The following is a 16147-nucleotide window of genomic DNA, read 5'->3' as shown; positions in this document are numbered from 1 at the left end:
ACTCCGGGGCCCACGGCGGTCGGCTGGGTGCGGAGAGGTGAGGCAGGGCCGCGCCGTCGGGTGCGGGAGGCCCGCAGGAGTAGGGTGCGCTGTCCCGGGGTGCTGCGGGGCTGGACCCCAGGGAAATAAAGCGTGTGGACTGACGCCCGAAGCTTTGCGGCCGCCGCTGTCGCCCGGCGGCCCCGCCTTCCGCCGCCACACTTCCGGCGGGGCGGCGAGCGCGGAGGGGCGCGGGCGGGCGGCCGCTGGGGGTGGCGGGATAGGCAGGGCGCGGCCGGTGGTGCGCGCGGTGCTGTCCAGGTCCCTGCGGTGCCCGGGGGCCTTCCGTCCCGCTGGCGCCATGGGCAATTGCCACACGGTGGGGCCCAACGAGGCGCTGGTGGTTTCAGGTGAGAGAGCTGCGAGGGAGGTGGGGCCGGGGTTCAGGGGCCTGGAGGGTGTTGGGACGCGCCGGCCGTGCCCGCGGAGGTGGTCGAGGAGGGGGTTCGGGGTAGGTGCGGGGCTGCGGAGCAAGCGGGGACCGGCTAGGCCGGGGAAGGGCGCGGAGGGTGAGGGACGGGGTAAGGGGCGCGGGTGTCGGGCTGAGAACCTTCCAGGAAGGGCCCCCCCTCCCCATTCTCACGCTTGCGGTGCTCGGCGCCCTCGGGACTCCCCCTGCCACTGCGTGTTTTCTCGTGTTTATTCTCTCCCTTCTCCGCCTCTTCCCCTCTACTCCACCGTGGCCTAGGGGGTCCCGACCTGAGGCCGGAGAGAGTGAACCCGTGGTTACCGGAACACAGCGGTTTGGCTGGATTCCGGCGCCCAGGCCTTGGGGCGGGTCTTACAGCTTCCGAGGGCAGGTGCCTGCCTGGGGAGGGGCGCTGAGACCGGGATCCCTGTGCTCCCGTTAATTCTGAGCAGGTTGGGGCTTGCTGGGGCTTACTGACATTGCCCGCCCGAGAAATGCGGGTGCGGCCTCTACAGGTTGAGAAATCGGGTTCTGGGCTGTATCGCCCTGATTGCAAAAATGCTACAGGCTCTAGAATTTCTGGGAGCTTCCACAGGGCCGTGGGCCTGCTGTACTGGGGAGGGCAAATGTACCTTTGCCTTAAGACTGCTTAATTTGGTATATTTGGGTATCTTGAGAGATGGCTGAAGCCTTTGAAGCCCCGTTTGTGCAGCTCCTGGCTCACCGGTGCTGGGGAGGGTGGTGTTTGCTGACAGCTTGAAGATCTGCTGCAGGAATCCTTCAGGTGATCCCCCCATCGATGCCAGTTTCCAGCCTGTGTGAAGAGTTGTTAGGGCTGTAGAAGGGGGTGGACTAGACCAGGGTTTGGAGCTGTGCCTTGGGGGTGGTCTGATCAATGCACTGGGAGGTTTTACCCCAGAACCTGGCCTGTGGCTGTTTGGATCTCAGAATCAGTCTCTCCTGGAGGACAGGAAATCCCCACTCTTCCTGACAAGCACACTCCTCTCTGGGGAGAGAGCAGATAAAACCAGAGGTGGCCTTGGGATTGGGAGGGCACCGAGGCCAACTTGAACCTGTCTCCCAGGCCCTGATCCTAAAGACAACTTTTAGAACCTATCTGCACCACACTTTTTCTCTCTCGGGGAGTTTCTTTCTGGAAGCCAAGACTCTGGGCTGAGAGAGCAAGCTTCGAGACTGAGAGGTGAGAGGAGCACCTAACATGGGCCGCTCTGTACCTTCCCCTTGCTGGAATCCTGGTTTTCTGGCTAGAGGCCAGTGCATTGTAGCTTCGAAGCTGTTTCAGGGGTGGGGAGAGGAAGCTGAGCTGAGAATTGAGGGTGCTGGAGTCGAGGAAGGATGGGTGAGAAGAGGGAGTAGCACAGTACCTGGGGATTTGAGTTGATCCTGCCGAGATCCCTCTCTCTCCCTGCACCCAAGTTGTGGAAGAGGGGAGCAGCCACTCCCAGCCCTGCCCCCACCTGGTTACTTAAGCTGGTGTCCAAGTCTAGAAGCATCTCGTTCAGCCCAATTGGAGAAGGATGCTGATATATCCCCTGGTCATCTTCTCCACCTGAAAAGGCTGGAAGTTTTTCTGGTTGTCTTACCTCCCTCTGCCCATCTGTAATATAAAACCTCTTTCTCTGTTTCTACTGTCAGGAACTTAAAAGGAGATTCCAAACCCCATACACCTTTCTCTTGTCTCTACAATAAATCAGAGGTTCCTAACCTGGGGTCCATGGGGAGAATTTAGAGGTGTGTGCATTTGGATAGGGAGAGACGTGAATTTTTATTCTCACTAACCTGAATCGAAAGTTAGCATTTCTTCACTTTATAAATGTCGGCCACAACCCAGGATAGTATTAGGAGATATTTTCCTACCACACCACAGTTTTTGTAGGTACCATCAAAGTCACTCATGCTCATCATGCCTTTGAAGTTAAGCTAGTTATTAAATTTACCACTGGATTTTATTATTTAATGTTTTTACTGTATCACATGTATTACCACGTATTACATGCCATACATTTGGTTATTTTAATATTTTTATAACTTTCCAGATGTGTTTCCTGTTTATTTTATGCATTTATGAACACTCCAGCATTGCTCAATGGCTAAGGGGGGTTGTGGCTCAACAAAAGCTAAATCCCCCTTATAGAGTATGGTCTTCTGGAGTAGTGGGAAGAAGGTAGAAAAGAGGCAGGAAGGGAGGAGAGTGTTCCTGAGAGGGCAGAGGGGTGGGCTGGGTCTGGAGGGGCTGAGAGCGGGGTGGAGGTTATTGTGGGATGTTTCATGATTTTTTTTTTTTTAAGATTTCCTTTATTTATTTGAGAAAGAGAGAGCATGAGTGGAAGAGAGGGGCAGAGGCAGAAGCAGACTCCCCACTAAGCAGGGAGCCTGATGCAGGCCTTGATCCCAGGACCCTTCAACCTGGGCCGAAGGCAGACGCTTCATGACTGAGCCACCCAGGCACCCCTGTTTTGTGATTCTTCAGCTTGGGCGAAGACAGAACAAATGAAAGTAAGTTGGGTTAGAAAACGTACGATAAAACCAGAAGAAACTTCCAGGTGTGAAAAGAGTGAGAGCAAGGGAGATCAAGGAAGGGACATGGTCTCCTTGGGGAGTGGTGCTTCTTAGACTCCGGGTGACCAGGAACCTGGGAGGAAGATGCCTTCAAGGGGAGGATCCTGCTGGTGGGCAGAGCAGGCAGACTAGAAGGCCCAGCTTCCTGTTGTTGCTACCCCTGAGAACCTGGCCATGTTGCCCTTGGCCAAGACCCAGCTTAAGTGGTGACAGCCTGCTCCCAAGGTCAAAGACTAAGTTAAGGGTAAAGCATGGACCTCCCCACCTCCCATTACTTAAGCTTCTCCCACCCCACCCCTACCACCTCTACCCCCTACACTGAAGAAGCTCCCTAGAGCTGGCCAGAGGCAGCTAGGCCCTAGCCCTCACCAGGCCAGAGTGAAACAGGCTGTGATGTGTGACCCTTTCTTTAGGTTCTCATATCCTAAAATGGCTTAGGTTTCAGCTTGATCACTTACCCTTAGAGCCTCCCCACCCCACTCCCAGGGCCTAGAAGCCTGCAGTAGCTTCCCTTTTCAGCAGCCCTGCAGGCTGGTATTTCCATCACAGAGAAACAGAGTTCCTCTTCCCTCCCCTACTCATATTGCATGCCTGCTGTTTGCTCCCTGAACTTCCGGTAAGGCTCCTTGTGCACAGTGTAGGCCCTGGAGGCCAAGTGGGCCTGCCGCCCAATGAGCTGGCTCAGGCACCAGCTCTCTGTGCTGGTTGTCACTCTGCCCTTGTGGGGTCCCCTTCGCCTCCACCTGTCCAGAACTCCTCTCCAGCTCCCTGTTGTCTTTCTCTCCCTTGTTGGTGTCCCCACCCACTCCAACCTGGACTCCACAGCTACACTGATAGGGTAGCCACTAGCCATTTAAACTTAAATTAATTAAATTTCTAAATTAGAAATTTAGAAATGGAAATTTAAAGTGGCTCAGTCGGTTGGGTGTCTGCCTTTGGCTCAGGTTGCAATCCCAGGGTCCCAAGATGGGCCCCATGTTGAGCTTTCTGCTCAGCAGTGAGCCTGCTTCTCCCTCTCTCTCTGCTCCTCCTGTTTCCCCCGCCCCCGCACCCATTCATACTCTCCCTAATAAAGAAATAAAATCTTTTAAAAAATTAAAAAAAAAAAGAGGGCTCCTGGGTGGCCCAGTGGGTTAAAGCCTCTGCCTTCGGCTCAGGTCATGATCTCAGGGTCCTGGGATCGAGGCCCGCATCGGGCTCTCTGCTCAGCAGGAAGCCTGCTTCCTCCTCTCTCTCTGTCTGCCTCTCTGCCTACTTGTGATCTCTGTCAAATAAATAAATAAAGTCTTTAAAAAAAAAAAAGAAATTTAGTTCTTCAGTCACATTGGCCACATTTCAGGTGTGAAGTAAGCCCCCGTATTACACACTGCAACTATGCAACATTTCAACCCTCACAGGAAATCCTCTCGGACTAGATTGCTCTGGAAGTTAATTCCCCAACATCAGCCACCATGCCTTGCCTAGGTCACTGCAGAAGGCTTCTCCCCAGTCTCCTAGACCACCCCATCCCCATCTTCCGTGGGCAAAGTGGTGTTTCTGAAATGCAAATGTAATTTTGTTGCTCCCCCCGCTTAAATTCCTATGTGACCCCCTCTCACACACACTCTCTCTCTCTCTTTCACACACACACACACACACACACACACACACAGTTTCTTGGCCTGATACTTGAGACACCCTATGATCTGCTCTCCCTGCTCTGGGTCCTCAGAGACACTGTGACCCAGCTACAGGAAACGACCCCTGACCCTTGCCCATTGGAAGCACACATGCTAAGTCTTTCCCGAAAATCCAAGCTGGTAAATACAGAAATGACAACACCCACTGGCTTTTTCCCAAATCACATTTCCTTTGAATCATCTACTTCCTGTACATTTTTGGTTTTGGGGTTTTTTTGTTTTTTGGGTTTTTTGTGCTGCAAGGAAACTGCCTTCTAGCTTTTACTAAAGTTTCCTTGAACTTGATGAATAATTTTGGCATTTGCAGGAGAGTTCACAACAAGAATTTCAGGAATTGGTTTTTCTCACTTCTGCACAGACAGCGTGCCGGTCATGTCTACAGCTAGATTCAAGTTGGGGCCTGATTCAACATTCTGTGTAATTGATAGAGTTTCCTTTTCGACCTTTCCCCTTTCTCTTCACTTATCCCATGGGTGCCACAGCCTGGCCTTTGTTTGGAGGCCTTGCCTTCCCTCTTCACTCTACTCCCCAGAGGCCCACAGTCAGTGTGCAGCCCTGGGAATAGAGAAACAGCTTTACTGAGATGTGTCTGCTGGGCGTGAGTGAGGATCCCATCTTGGCTCCGAGACTCCTCCCTCCCATCGGCCTCCCAGTGCCCCGTGCCCCCCGCCCGGGGTCCCCTGCGTTCCCCCTTGGCCTGCACACGCCTTGATTACATGCAGATCACACAGTATTAGTATTAATGATCTCAGGAGAAGTTCCCAGCTCCTTCCAGATGGGAGTCGTGTCTTCATCTCTGACTTCCTAGCCCAGAAACCTACATAACGAGTTTGCTGAATGAATGGTTGAATGAAAGATGGAAGCTTTTCCCGTTCACTCCTGCCCACTGACTTCCTCTGTTCCCTGAAAACACTTACATTCGGAACCACTCATTGGATAGCTTTTTATGCAAATCACATATCTACTGAACTTGAGTTTCAGGCCCTTAGGAGCTCTCTTCCCCTTCTGTGTGACCTCAGCAACCAACAGTGGGAATTGTCAAGGGTCAGGGCCAGTAAAGGGCCAGAGTTGCTGGTGAAGGGACGGGGAGTAGAGAGACCCAAGAACTGACTGACCAGCAGTGGTTTGCTTTGCTCTCCAGGGGGCTGTTGTGGTTCTGACTATAAACAGTACGTGTTTGGCGGCTGGGCCTGGGCCTGGTGGTGTATCTCCGACACTCAGAGGTAAGGGTTCAGGGGCCCCCGGGAACCTGGCATCCAGGTGGGCAAGGGAGAAAGAAGGATTTCCAGCCTTCCTCTAGCCCCGCTTCCCCCTGCAGTGAGCTAGAGCATCTACCACTTGCCACATTCCATCCTGGGGGTGGGACCTCCTAAGATGCAGGTGAGAACAGGTGTAGGGGGTTCGTCTGGGCACCTTCTCCTTAGTGGGGATGCTTTGTTTCGCTGGAGACATTGGTTGTGTCCCAGAGCATCTGGGGGTCATGCCCAGACAGAATCCTCATTCCATAAGTTTAGCTCAGTTATTCACGAATTCTAAATTTTCCTCCCTGTGCAGAGGAGAGGCTGAAAAGACCCACACACGCCCTTACCTGTGCAGGCCCAGACAATGCAGGCAGTGGCTACTTATAGACAGGGGGAGGAGAGCCAAGGAATTGGTGCTGGGTGGGGCAAAACAGATCTGGACCTCTGTGGTTAGTCTGGAAAGACTCACTAAACGAAGGGAGATGTCATCGGGCTCTCCCTGGAGCTCCCCCAGGACCCCCAGCAGGCCCAGACTTGCCCCCCCGCCCCCCAGGAAGAGATGAGGCAGGCCAGCCACCTTTCCACCATCACCCTCTTCCTGACTGTGCCCAGATCCTTCCAGGCCAGACCCAGGCAGCAGGGACAGCAGAACTGGGAGGGTAGGAGGGGCAGTGGCGGTTCCAGTGGAAATCCCCCTCTGCCCCAGCTCCACCAGTCAGCAGAGGGAAGCCCCATGGTTACACAGAGGTTGAGGGTGTTAGCTAGGGTCAAGAGCAGGAGATCAACTGTTTAACTTCACTGATTTCCCAGTAGCCCTCTCCTCACTTTGCTCCACCTGAATTGAGGGATCCTAGGGGACTGTTAGGGCCCGAGGCTGAAAGTGTCCGAGAATAACCGCAACTGGTCACAGCTTCCTCTCAGGAGTGGGCCAGCTGGCCTGTCGGAAGCCACAGGCTGCCCTCTCCAGAGGCATTGTCCCGGGATGACAGTGTCCTGTCCAAAGACCTTGCTGCACGCCTGGCCCTGGAGAGTTCACAGCTCACCCAGACACCTGTCCCTCACGGCCATCCACCACTAGGGTCACACCCCTACAGCCCTTGCTCAGTGTTCTTGGCACCCCCCATCCCCTGCTGCTTACTCTAGGGAGCAGAGCCCCTGAGACAGGGGGCCAGGCTTCTCTGACAGTAAGTCTGGAGGTAAGGAGAAGAGGGCTTCATGCCTTGTCCTAGGAAACGGATCTCCCCCACCCAGGCTTAGCGTTCTCCCTCTGGTCCCACTTGCTGGGGAGTCTGAGCCCGTAGCCCCGCCCCTTCCCAGACCCCTGGCCTATATGAAGGACATCTCTACAAGCTGGGGCCTCAAAATTCCGAGGCTGACAGGAGCCTCTCAGGTCAGAGTAGGGGCTTCTAACCCCAGGCTGGATTCTAAGCCTCCCATCCCACAGCCACCCTCAACGTCCCCCACCTCCGTTGTCAGCCATCCGTCTCCAGCCATCTGTGAAGTTGCTCCTTCTGCACTTTGCTGCCAAGTCCTATAGGATCCTGAGGCCCGCCTGTGGGCTCCCTCTCTCTCACCTGAGTGACTGCTCCCCCTCTGGCGTCTGAGTTGCAGCCTCCTTCCTTCCCTCGTTCCTTCTCTCCTTCCTTCCCTCTCTCCTCCTTCCCTGGAAGAGAGCTTGGTGCGTTCCTGTCTGAGCCGGGTCTAGAGTCCTCGCAGGCCCAGGAGTGCTAGGATTAGGGGCTTGAATGAAGGCAGCCTTTGCACACCTGCATGGCTGAGGGCCCCCAGGGCTGGCACTGTGACCTGTGCCAGCAGTGCTCCACGAGGCCTGCTTCTCCCATCCCCCGGCCCACCTGCTTCTGCTCCTTGGGCCTCAGCCACTGTCCTCCCTTCCTCTGATCTCGGGAAACCTCCCACACTGCCCACGGCCTAGCCCAGCCCGCTACCCAGCACGCACACTCACACTCACACTCACACTCACACAGGCTGTGCTAGGGAGGCCGAGCGAGGGTGGGCCGAGCAGCTTCAAGGCACCTCGCTTTCTTTGCCATAACCCCTTCTCTACCTGGGCCCAACTTTGGAAATTCCAAAGTGAACTACTCCATCCCCTCCCTGTTGTCCATGTGAATATCCTGGCAGGGACACACTTCTTCCCCCAGCCTTCCCTGACACCTGTCCCCCCAAATCAGAAAATCCCAGGTTCTCCCTAGGCTTTTTTGGCCCAAAATTCCCTTCTTAGTGACAGGGAGCGCAGACCAAAGAAGGACTTGGTATTTTCCCTGGCCTGTGAATCCCCACATTGGCCTCTCCTGCCCAGTTTCTGGACACAGAGGTTTGCCTGTGTTTGGAAGGTAGAAGTGAGGCCAAGTCTCCCAGACTGTGCCAGGACTGTCCTGAGAAAGTGAGGCGGTGGGCAACCTTGGTGCCCTGTGCATAGGCCTCCCCACCTCGGGGAGGCCCAGGGTGTCAGCAGGCTTTACTCCCAGCCCAGCAGCTCCTCCTTAGATGGATATGGGGGCTAGGGAAAGCATCCAGGCCAGCAAGGGGGTTTCCTCTGTCCCCCTACAGTCCTAGGCTGAGCTGGCAAGAGAGGGCTCAAATACTGAGAGCAATCTCCCCCCGCCCCCAGGCATCAGGCATCATTGCTAGTCTGGTAACCACTGTGTGTGTTTGCTGTGTCCCCTCCTATCCCTCCTGTCCCTACCTCTCCCTCCCCCTGGCCGCTCCTCAGACTGTCTCTGGAGGTTATGACCATCCTGTGTCGCTGTGAGAATATTGAGACGTCGGAGGGGGTCCCGCTATTCGTAACAGGGGTTGCACAGGTAATAACCCACCTGCTTCCTCCTCTGTGTCTAACCTTTTCTCTTCCTGCCCTGTGGGGCCCGGCAGGCAAGACCCAGATGGACTCCCCTCCTGAGAGTGTGCCTCCCTCCCCTCTGCTCTCTCTTGCGCTGCTCTGGGTGCCAGGATAGACCCCTGTAGATCCCCAGTTCCCTTGCCCTCACCTACTGGGGCTGCTAGTGGGGAAAGAGCAAGGGAGTCTGGAAGCTCTGCCTAAGTCTGCCAGGGGGGTGTCCTTGGATGCCAAGGGGTGAGTTGAGGCAGGAGACACAGGGCCCCTGTGTGCCAGAGCAAGGCTGTCGGGGTAGAGGGGTTTCAGTCCAACCACTCCAGGCGCCACGGAGCCCCTTGCTAGCCAGTTCCCACCTGTCCATCTGGACACACGTCAAGTCCTAGCCCTCCTCCTCGAAGGGCCAGAAGATGGGTTTCCTGAAGATTTCTGTTCTCCCAACTCCTTGGCCTCCTCTGATCTCCCTGACAGGTCTTAGCAAAACCAGTCTTGGCTCTTCCCTACCCCTCGTTTTTGTGCAGAAACCTCTGAGCAAATCTCTCGTCACTTGTGTTAGTTTCCTTACATGTGAGATAGGGGAATCCTGTCCTCTGTGCTTTGTAGGGAGTTGGGAAAAGCAAGTAAAGTAATATGAGGGCTCTTTGGGATTTTTGGAAAAGAAGTGCCACAGAGAGGCACCTGGGGGGCTCAGTCGGTTGATCGTCTGACTCTTGGTCTCAGCTCAGGTCTTGATCTCCGGGTCGTGAGTTCAAGCCCCAGTTTGGGCTCCATGCTGGGCATGGAGCCTACTGAAAAAAAAAAAAAAAAAAGGCAGCAGAAGAGGGAGTGCTAGAGAAACCCAGGCTTTATCATGGATCCAATCTCACTTAGAAAAGCAAGTGACCGGATATCTTACTTTCCGTTGCTGTGCAGCTGGCCATAGCCGGGGAAACCCTTTCCTGACCCCTCCCAGTGCTTTCCTTGTGCTGTGCCAACACTCACCTTCATCGCTTCACTCATCAGCTCTCTGTTGAGCACTGTGGATGTAGCAGTGAGCATCAAAAAGCCCCTGTCCCCCCTCAGAGCCTACACGCTGGGTCCCCAGACTGGAAGAGCCCTAACCATCCTCTTACCCATCCCCTTCTCTTGCGTGAAATCGCCCTTCAGGTTTCTCAGGCAAAACCCTACACCACCTCTCCTCTGCCTCGCCTGTCCTGCTGGCTCTTCCCGGGTGGAGGACTGTCCCCACCTCACACATTGCTTGTAGCCTCTGGCAGTTGGGCCTCAGCACAGAGGCCTGAGAAGCCCAGAGCACCTTGTGTGGAGTGGGCAGAGTCCCCGGTTCCCTCGCAAAAGTGGCTCCGCTCCCCCTCCAACCCACTACCTACTTGGAACAGCTGCAAGTGCCCACATCCCCAAGTCTCCAGAGGGATTGGAAAGTCCCTTTCAAGCTGGGTGGTGTGGTCCCTTGAGATGGTCTGGGCCAGGGAGCTCTCATGTGACCTCTGCCCTCACTCCACACTTGAGCCACGTGGGACCAGCCCTAGAGGGTAGGCTTCAAGGCAAACCTGCCGCCAGCTGAAGGGACCAGCCGGGACTTCCCCGGCAAGGGGCAGACGAAGGATCACCTCCCTCGTGGTCCAGCTGCGGGCAGACTTCAAACAAGCCAGGCTAGTAGGCAGAGCTTTCCAGGGTATCTCAGGGTACCGAGCAAACCCAGGATCAGACGAAGGCCTCTGAGGGATGTTCCCATGATGCCCGCAGACGACCAACACAGCACAGCCGGGGGTACCAGGACTTCCGGAGCATTCCCAGGCCATCCGCACACAGCTACCCCTGCAACCCTCCAACCGGCCCAGGTCACCCCCACCCACTTCTCGGCTTCCTTACCCCACGCCGCTAGCCAGGCTGCCCTGAGCAGGGGACATGTGTGCCGTGGGTAGCACATTCCACTGGTGCTGCTCTGCCTCCTCCCACATCTCCTCACACACCCCTCCCCACAAGCCCTCAAAGCGTCCCCCCATCCCTCTGTAGCAGGACCCCAGCCCATCCCAGCTGGAGCAGTGAGGTGCTGGACTCTCCCCACACCCCAGGCCCGGGGCCCCCAGACCCATGCCCCTGTTTTGCATTTCTTGGCAGGATTTCCCTAGAGATTATGACGTTGCAGCCCCGCTGCGAGGACGTAGAGACGGCCGAGGGGGTAGCTTTAACTGTGACGGGTGTCGCCCAGGTATAGTAACTCAGCAGCCCTGCGCATGTCCGTTGAGCTGCCTCGTCCCTCTGCTGGGTGTGGGAGGAGGAGGAGAGGACAGCAGCCAGGGGCAGTCTCTCTCCAGTACCCCTGCCCCTACCCCCCCCCCACCAAGAGAGGGTCGTCGCCACTGGAACGTGCTCACTCGGCCCCTTGGCCACTCAGCAGGACTAACAGACACCCCTTTTCTCCTCAGCGGGGCCCGCAAGGGACAGAACCAGTGCTGAGGGCTGCTATCTGACTAACCCCCCTATTCTTTGCAGGTGTTGGAAGTGCCACGTCCCAGAATCCAGGCCTTCCCTGTGCCTGGGTTGGGGTCTAAAGGGGAGGGGACCAGAGGACAATGCCACATAAGGCAGAGCAACTCTCTGGGAGGTTACTTAGTATTCCCAGCTCAAGGCCTGGGCAAGGGGCTTCCTGCTGTAGCCCAGTTCTCAACTTCACAGAGCAGCAAGGTGCAACCGTGTTAGAGGCCTCTGGTAAGGGGGTGGTTGCCTTAGTACCTGGGGAAGGAAAGGCAGGAAGATACCCACCCTCAGTGGCATCCCCCCAGACCTGTCTCTTGCCCTGTCCAGGCTCTCTTCCTCAGCCTGTCTGTCTGTGTCCCTACTATTCCTTCTCCTTTTCACCCTCTCTGACCCTCAGCCTGCAGGTGTCCCACCTGTGGGGAGCCTGCATGGGAGGAACTGGCTAATGAGGGAAGAGTGAATGGGCTGAGGGGTGAAGAGATGAGCCCCAGATGCCTAGCAGACAGGCCGTGTCAGGGCCTGAGGCTGCCTGTGAACATCAGGTTTGTCAGTGTAAGAATTCCTGGTGTGCTGTCCCAACTAGAGGCCTTGGTCAGTCTCTACCACCTCCTGGCCCCTGGGCCTCCAGGTCTGAAAAAGGAGGGGGGAGGGGCACAGCCACCATCCTCCACACCTTTGGGTCTGGGGCCTCTGCCTGCCCCACTCCAGCCTGGTTCAGGCACCTCTGTGATCACTGGCAGGTGAAGATCATGACAGAGAAGGAGCTTCTGGCAGTGGCCTGTGAGCAGTTTCTGGGCAAGAATGTGCAGGACATCAAGAACGTTGTTCTGCAGACCCTGGAGGGGCACCTGCGCTCCATCCTCGGTAAGGCTCCAGCCCCCCCAGGGACCCTTCTGCTGCCTTCAAGAACCTCACAGGATCTCCAAGGCCGGGGCAGGGAGGGGTGCAGTGCAGGGCAAGGGAATCCATCAGTCCCACCAAGACTTTATTTTCAAAACTTTAGGTGGCCCAAGGGAAGGGGAGGGCGCCGGGATGGGGGGGGACGAGGGCTGCCAGTCTGGTCAGGCACCTGGTGTTGCTTGGGACACCTCTCCTCATCCAGCCTGGGCTCTCAGAAGGAGGCTCGGTGTTAAATGCTGTGAAAAAGAACCCCGAGGAGTACAACGTGTGCACAACAGCTCAGAGTACAACGTGTGCACACACTCAGACCACTGCTTGCATGGTGCTTCCCTTGCCCAGTGGGCCCCCAGGAAGCCAGCCCACGATCCCTCTTTCCCCAGGGACCCTGACTGTGGAGCAGATTTATCAGGACCGAGACCAGTTTGCCAAGCTGGTGCGGGAGGTGGCTGCCCCTGACGTCGGCCGCATGGGCATCGAGATCCTCAGCTTCACCATCAAGGTGATGGGTGCAGCCACCCTTTGGGTGTTTGGCCCCTTTGTGCCTGTTCCCAAGGATGACTCCCCCTTCCCTCCCAGGACGTGTATGACAAAGTGGACTATCTGAGCTCCTTGGGCAAGACACAGACCGCCGTGGTGCAGAGAGATGCAGACATTGGGGTGGCCGAGGCCGAGCGGGACGCAGGCATCCGGGTACACGGTCTTTCCTTCCCACCCCCAGGGACAGGGATCTCAGGGCTGGTGGGACCTTGCCAGCACCGGGGACCCTCAGCACCTGCCCCTGCGGTTGCCAGGAAGCGGAGTGCAAGAAGGAGATGCTGGATGTGAAGTTCATGGCAGACACCAAGATTGCCGACTCCAAGCGAGCCTTCGAGCTGCAGAAGTCCGCTTTTAGTGAGGAGGTCAACATCAAGGTGAGGTGCCATTGGGCATCCCAGGTCGGGGCTCAGGGCTCAGAACCTGGCAGCCGGCTTCTGACAGCCCATCCTCCCCCCTCAGACAGCCGAGGCCCAGCTGGCCTATGAGCTGCAGGGCGCCCGGGAGCAGCAGAAGATCCGGCAGGAAGAGATTGAGATCGAGGTTATACAGCGCAAGAAGCAGATCGCAGTGGAGGCGCAGGAGATCCTTCGCACTGACAAGGAGTTGATCGCCACAGTGCGCCGCCCCGCTGAGGCTGAGGCCCACCGCATACAGCAGATCGCCGAGGGTGAAAAGTGAGCACCCTGGCTGCAGCCCAGTGGGTACTAGACAGGCTCCTTGGTCCGTGCACCCTGCTTGCTTCCCAGCCCCAGCTTGGAAGCCGCCTCTCCCGGAGCCTCTTGACTGTGAAGTGGAGGTGACCTGCCTCCCCCATGGGATTGGCACTGGGAGGGCCGGAGGGGATAATGGAGGTTTGAGGGCCCGCTGTGGGGTTTGGCTCAGCGGGCATCCTGGCTAGTCCCCCCTCCCATTTACCTCTAAGCAGCCAGTGCCAGAGCCAGAAAGCGGGGGCACCTCCTTTCCTGGGTCCCCGCCCGCCGACACCCATCAGAGCAGAGGGCTTGAGGATTTGTCGGCGCCCAGGCAAGGCCTGGGGGGCCCCTGGTTCTTGCCACTTATCCTGCCTGGTGTGAACTCCTACAGAGTGAAGCAGGTCCTCTTGGCGCAGGCAGAGGCTGAGAAGATCCGCAAGCTCGGAGAGGCAGAGGCAGCGGTCATCGAGGCAATGGGCACAGCAGAGGCTGAGCGGATGAAGCTCAAGGCCGAGGCCTACCAGAAATATGGGGATGCTGCCAAGATGGCGCTGGTGCTGGAGGCCCTGCCCCAGGTGAGGCCCCCACCCTGGGGTGGGTCTGGAGGGCCTCTTCCAGAGCACAGCCACAGGCTGGCTAGAAGCATTCAATGCAGAGGGGCCCAGCAGCTGGACAGGACGCCTACAACACACATGGGCTCACCTGACCCCCTGGGTCTCTGACTGTGGCTTGGGGATAAAAGCCCCAAGCTGCGCTGGGATGGAAGGAGGCAGAAGGAGGAGGGAGAAATAGCCGATGGGGCGGGTGGGCAGAGTCAGCACCAGCCAAGCTCTCCTCCCACCCCCCCACCTCCTAGATTGCTGCTAAAATCGCCGCCCCCCTGGCCAGAGTTGATGAGATTGTGGTCCTCAGCGGGGACAACAGCAAGGTGACATCAGAAGTCAACCGGCTGCTGGCCGAGCTGCCAGCCTCCGTGCACGCCCTCACAGGTGTGGACCTGTCCAAGGTGAGTGCCTGGCTGGTGGCAGGAGGAGCCATCACTGGCCCCAGAGCCCCGGCCTCACAGCATCTCCCATCCTGGCAGATACCCCTGATCAAGAAGGCCACCGGTGCACAGGCGTGAGGCTCCCGAAGGAGCCGTTTTCAGCAGCCGTTTTCCTACCACAGCGACAACAGGAACATTACTGACTCTGGTGCCTTATTTCGTAGGGACCAGAAGTGCTGCGTGTTCAGGCCTTCTCTGGCTGTCTTCCCGCCTCTCCTGTCTCTGGCTGTGTCCTCTCACTTCTCTCCTTCCCACACCTTCACATTCACTGCCACATCCATCTGGTTCGTCTCTTCTGCCCTCGTCTCCCATCTCCCCGGACGTTTCTCCCTTTGTCGTCTTCTCTCCCTCTCTTTTCCCACCCTCTACACAGATCATGTAGTTCAAGCTGAAGACATTTATTATAATCACTGTCTTGTCTTGTGGGGGGCGGTGGCCCTGCTGCCTCTCTGAATCCTGGTGCCTTGAAGTTCTCTGTGCATCTGACCATCCTCCCCGTGGCCCTTGCCCAGACTTGGCATGGGTGTGGAGGGTCTGGGTTGGATGGCGCCCCTCCCCTCTCCTGGCCTGGTCTTCCCAGCCCTAAGCCCTACCCCAGGAAGTCCCCAGCCTTACCCACTCCTGAGCCCCTAGGCCTCACTGGCCATCGCCCTCCCCAGCCCTACACTTGCACCTTCCCTCTCTCTCCCTACCTAGGGGCACAGAGGCAAGGCCTCCTGTCTATAGCAGCTCCCTCAGTTCACTACTGCCTTAGGAGGCCCCTGCTTGTGCTCAGGGAAGTCCCCTTCACGGACATGTCCCTACTAGGTGGAGTAGGGCTCAGTCCCAACTCTGTTAAGCCTTTCTGGGATCAGGGTCTAGCTCTGTTGGGGACTAGAAGGTGTGTAGACCCTCTTCCTGCTAGGCCTGCGCTGTCCCAGGTATGGGGCCAGGCCCTTCCAGTGGGCATGACTGCACCAACCCCATACAGAATCGAGTGCTGTAGACTGGTCAGACTCTATACCCCTTGTGCCATCTTTCTTCTGACCAGAGTGGTAGGGTTCCAGCCATGGGGAAGCAGCCCAGCCCTCTGTCTCCTGGCTCTAGTGGAGACAGAAGAACCCAGAGTCCAAGCGTCATGGTGGGGGTGCTGTGGGCATCCGCTGGTCCCTGTCTCCCACTTCTGGCTCTGCCCCAGCCTGTGTAGCTGTTCCTGCATGTGGATGCTGCATGTCTGGTCTGGGGCTTGGATGCTGCACTGCCCCACTGCCTGTCCCTTCTAGTAAAATAAAGATCTGTTATGCCTATACCCCAGACTGTGTCTTCTGTGAGGGGAGGGACTAGGAAGCAAGGATGGACCAGGTTCTCACCCATACACACATTTGGCCTGAAGGCTACACCTTGTTCTTACCCATTATAGCCACTGGGGGGCATCAGCACCCCGGACTTGTCCCCAGTAGCACCCTGGGGCGGCGAGGCCATCAGCCGGGTGCTGTGGCCAGAGCTGAGCCTTGGGAGACGTGGTTCCATTGCAGGCAGAAGATGGTGGGGGCTGCTGGGTTCACTGCACCTCGCTGTCCGTCCTAAGTCCCGCTCAGTAATGGAGCCCGTTTCCCAGCCTTAAGAGCATGAACTCTGAAGTCAGACTGCTTAGGTTTAAATTTTAGCTCTGTTGGTATTCCCCTGTGTGTTCTTGAGCAAGTAACGTCATCTGTCT

The 16147-nt window shown here is 57.0% G+C and overlaps 1 protein-coding gene across 8 annotated transcripts; it reads left to right on the top strand.

Annotated features, from left to right (window-relative positions):
* Positions 1 to 200: 200 nt before the first annotated feature.
* Positions 201 to 15739, top strand: FLOT2 (flotillin 2). 8 transcript variants are annotated; one of them, XM_045070234.1, is made up of 11 exons: positions 201 to 389; positions 5849 to 5930; positions 8680 to 8770; positions 12018 to 12141; positions 12558 to 12676; positions 12754 to 12867; positions 12969 to 13088; positions 13174 to 13388; positions 13798 to 13981; positions 14263 to 14412; positions 14491 to 15739. In XM_045070234.1, the coding sequence occupies exons 1-11, from the start codon at positions 341 to 343 to the stop codon at positions 14527 to 14529; spliced, it is 1287 nt and encodes a 428-aa protein (XP_044926169.1). In that variant the 5' UTR covers positions 201 to 340; the 3' UTR covers positions 14530 to 15739. The 8 variants fall into 8 exon arrangements, with proteins under 8 accessions (XP_044926169.1, XP_004747014.1, XP_044926172.1 ...); XM_004746957.2 differs by lacking the exon at positions 8680 to 8770 and adding an exon at positions 10918 to 11008 and having other exon boundaries at positions 203 to 389; XM_045070235.1 differs by lacking the exons at positions 201 to 389; positions 8680 to 8770 and adding exons at positions 2865 to 2965; positions 10918 to 11008.
* Positions 15740 to 16147: the final 408 nt, after the last annotated feature.

The sequence above is a fragment of the Mustela putorius genome, unplaced genomic scaffold (genome assembly GCF_011764305.1).
Source record: "Mustela putorius furo isolate JIRA1106 unplaced genomic scaffold, ASM1176430v1.1 tig00003962_pilon_pilon_pilon, whole genome shotgun sequence".
Classification (NCBI taxonomy): domain Eukaryota; kingdom Metazoa; phylum Chordata; class Mammalia; order Carnivora; family Mustelidae; genus Mustela; species Mustela putorius.
The sequence above is the reverse complement of the archived record's forward strand: the minus strand, read 5'-3'. Positions and strand labels throughout refer to the sequence as shown.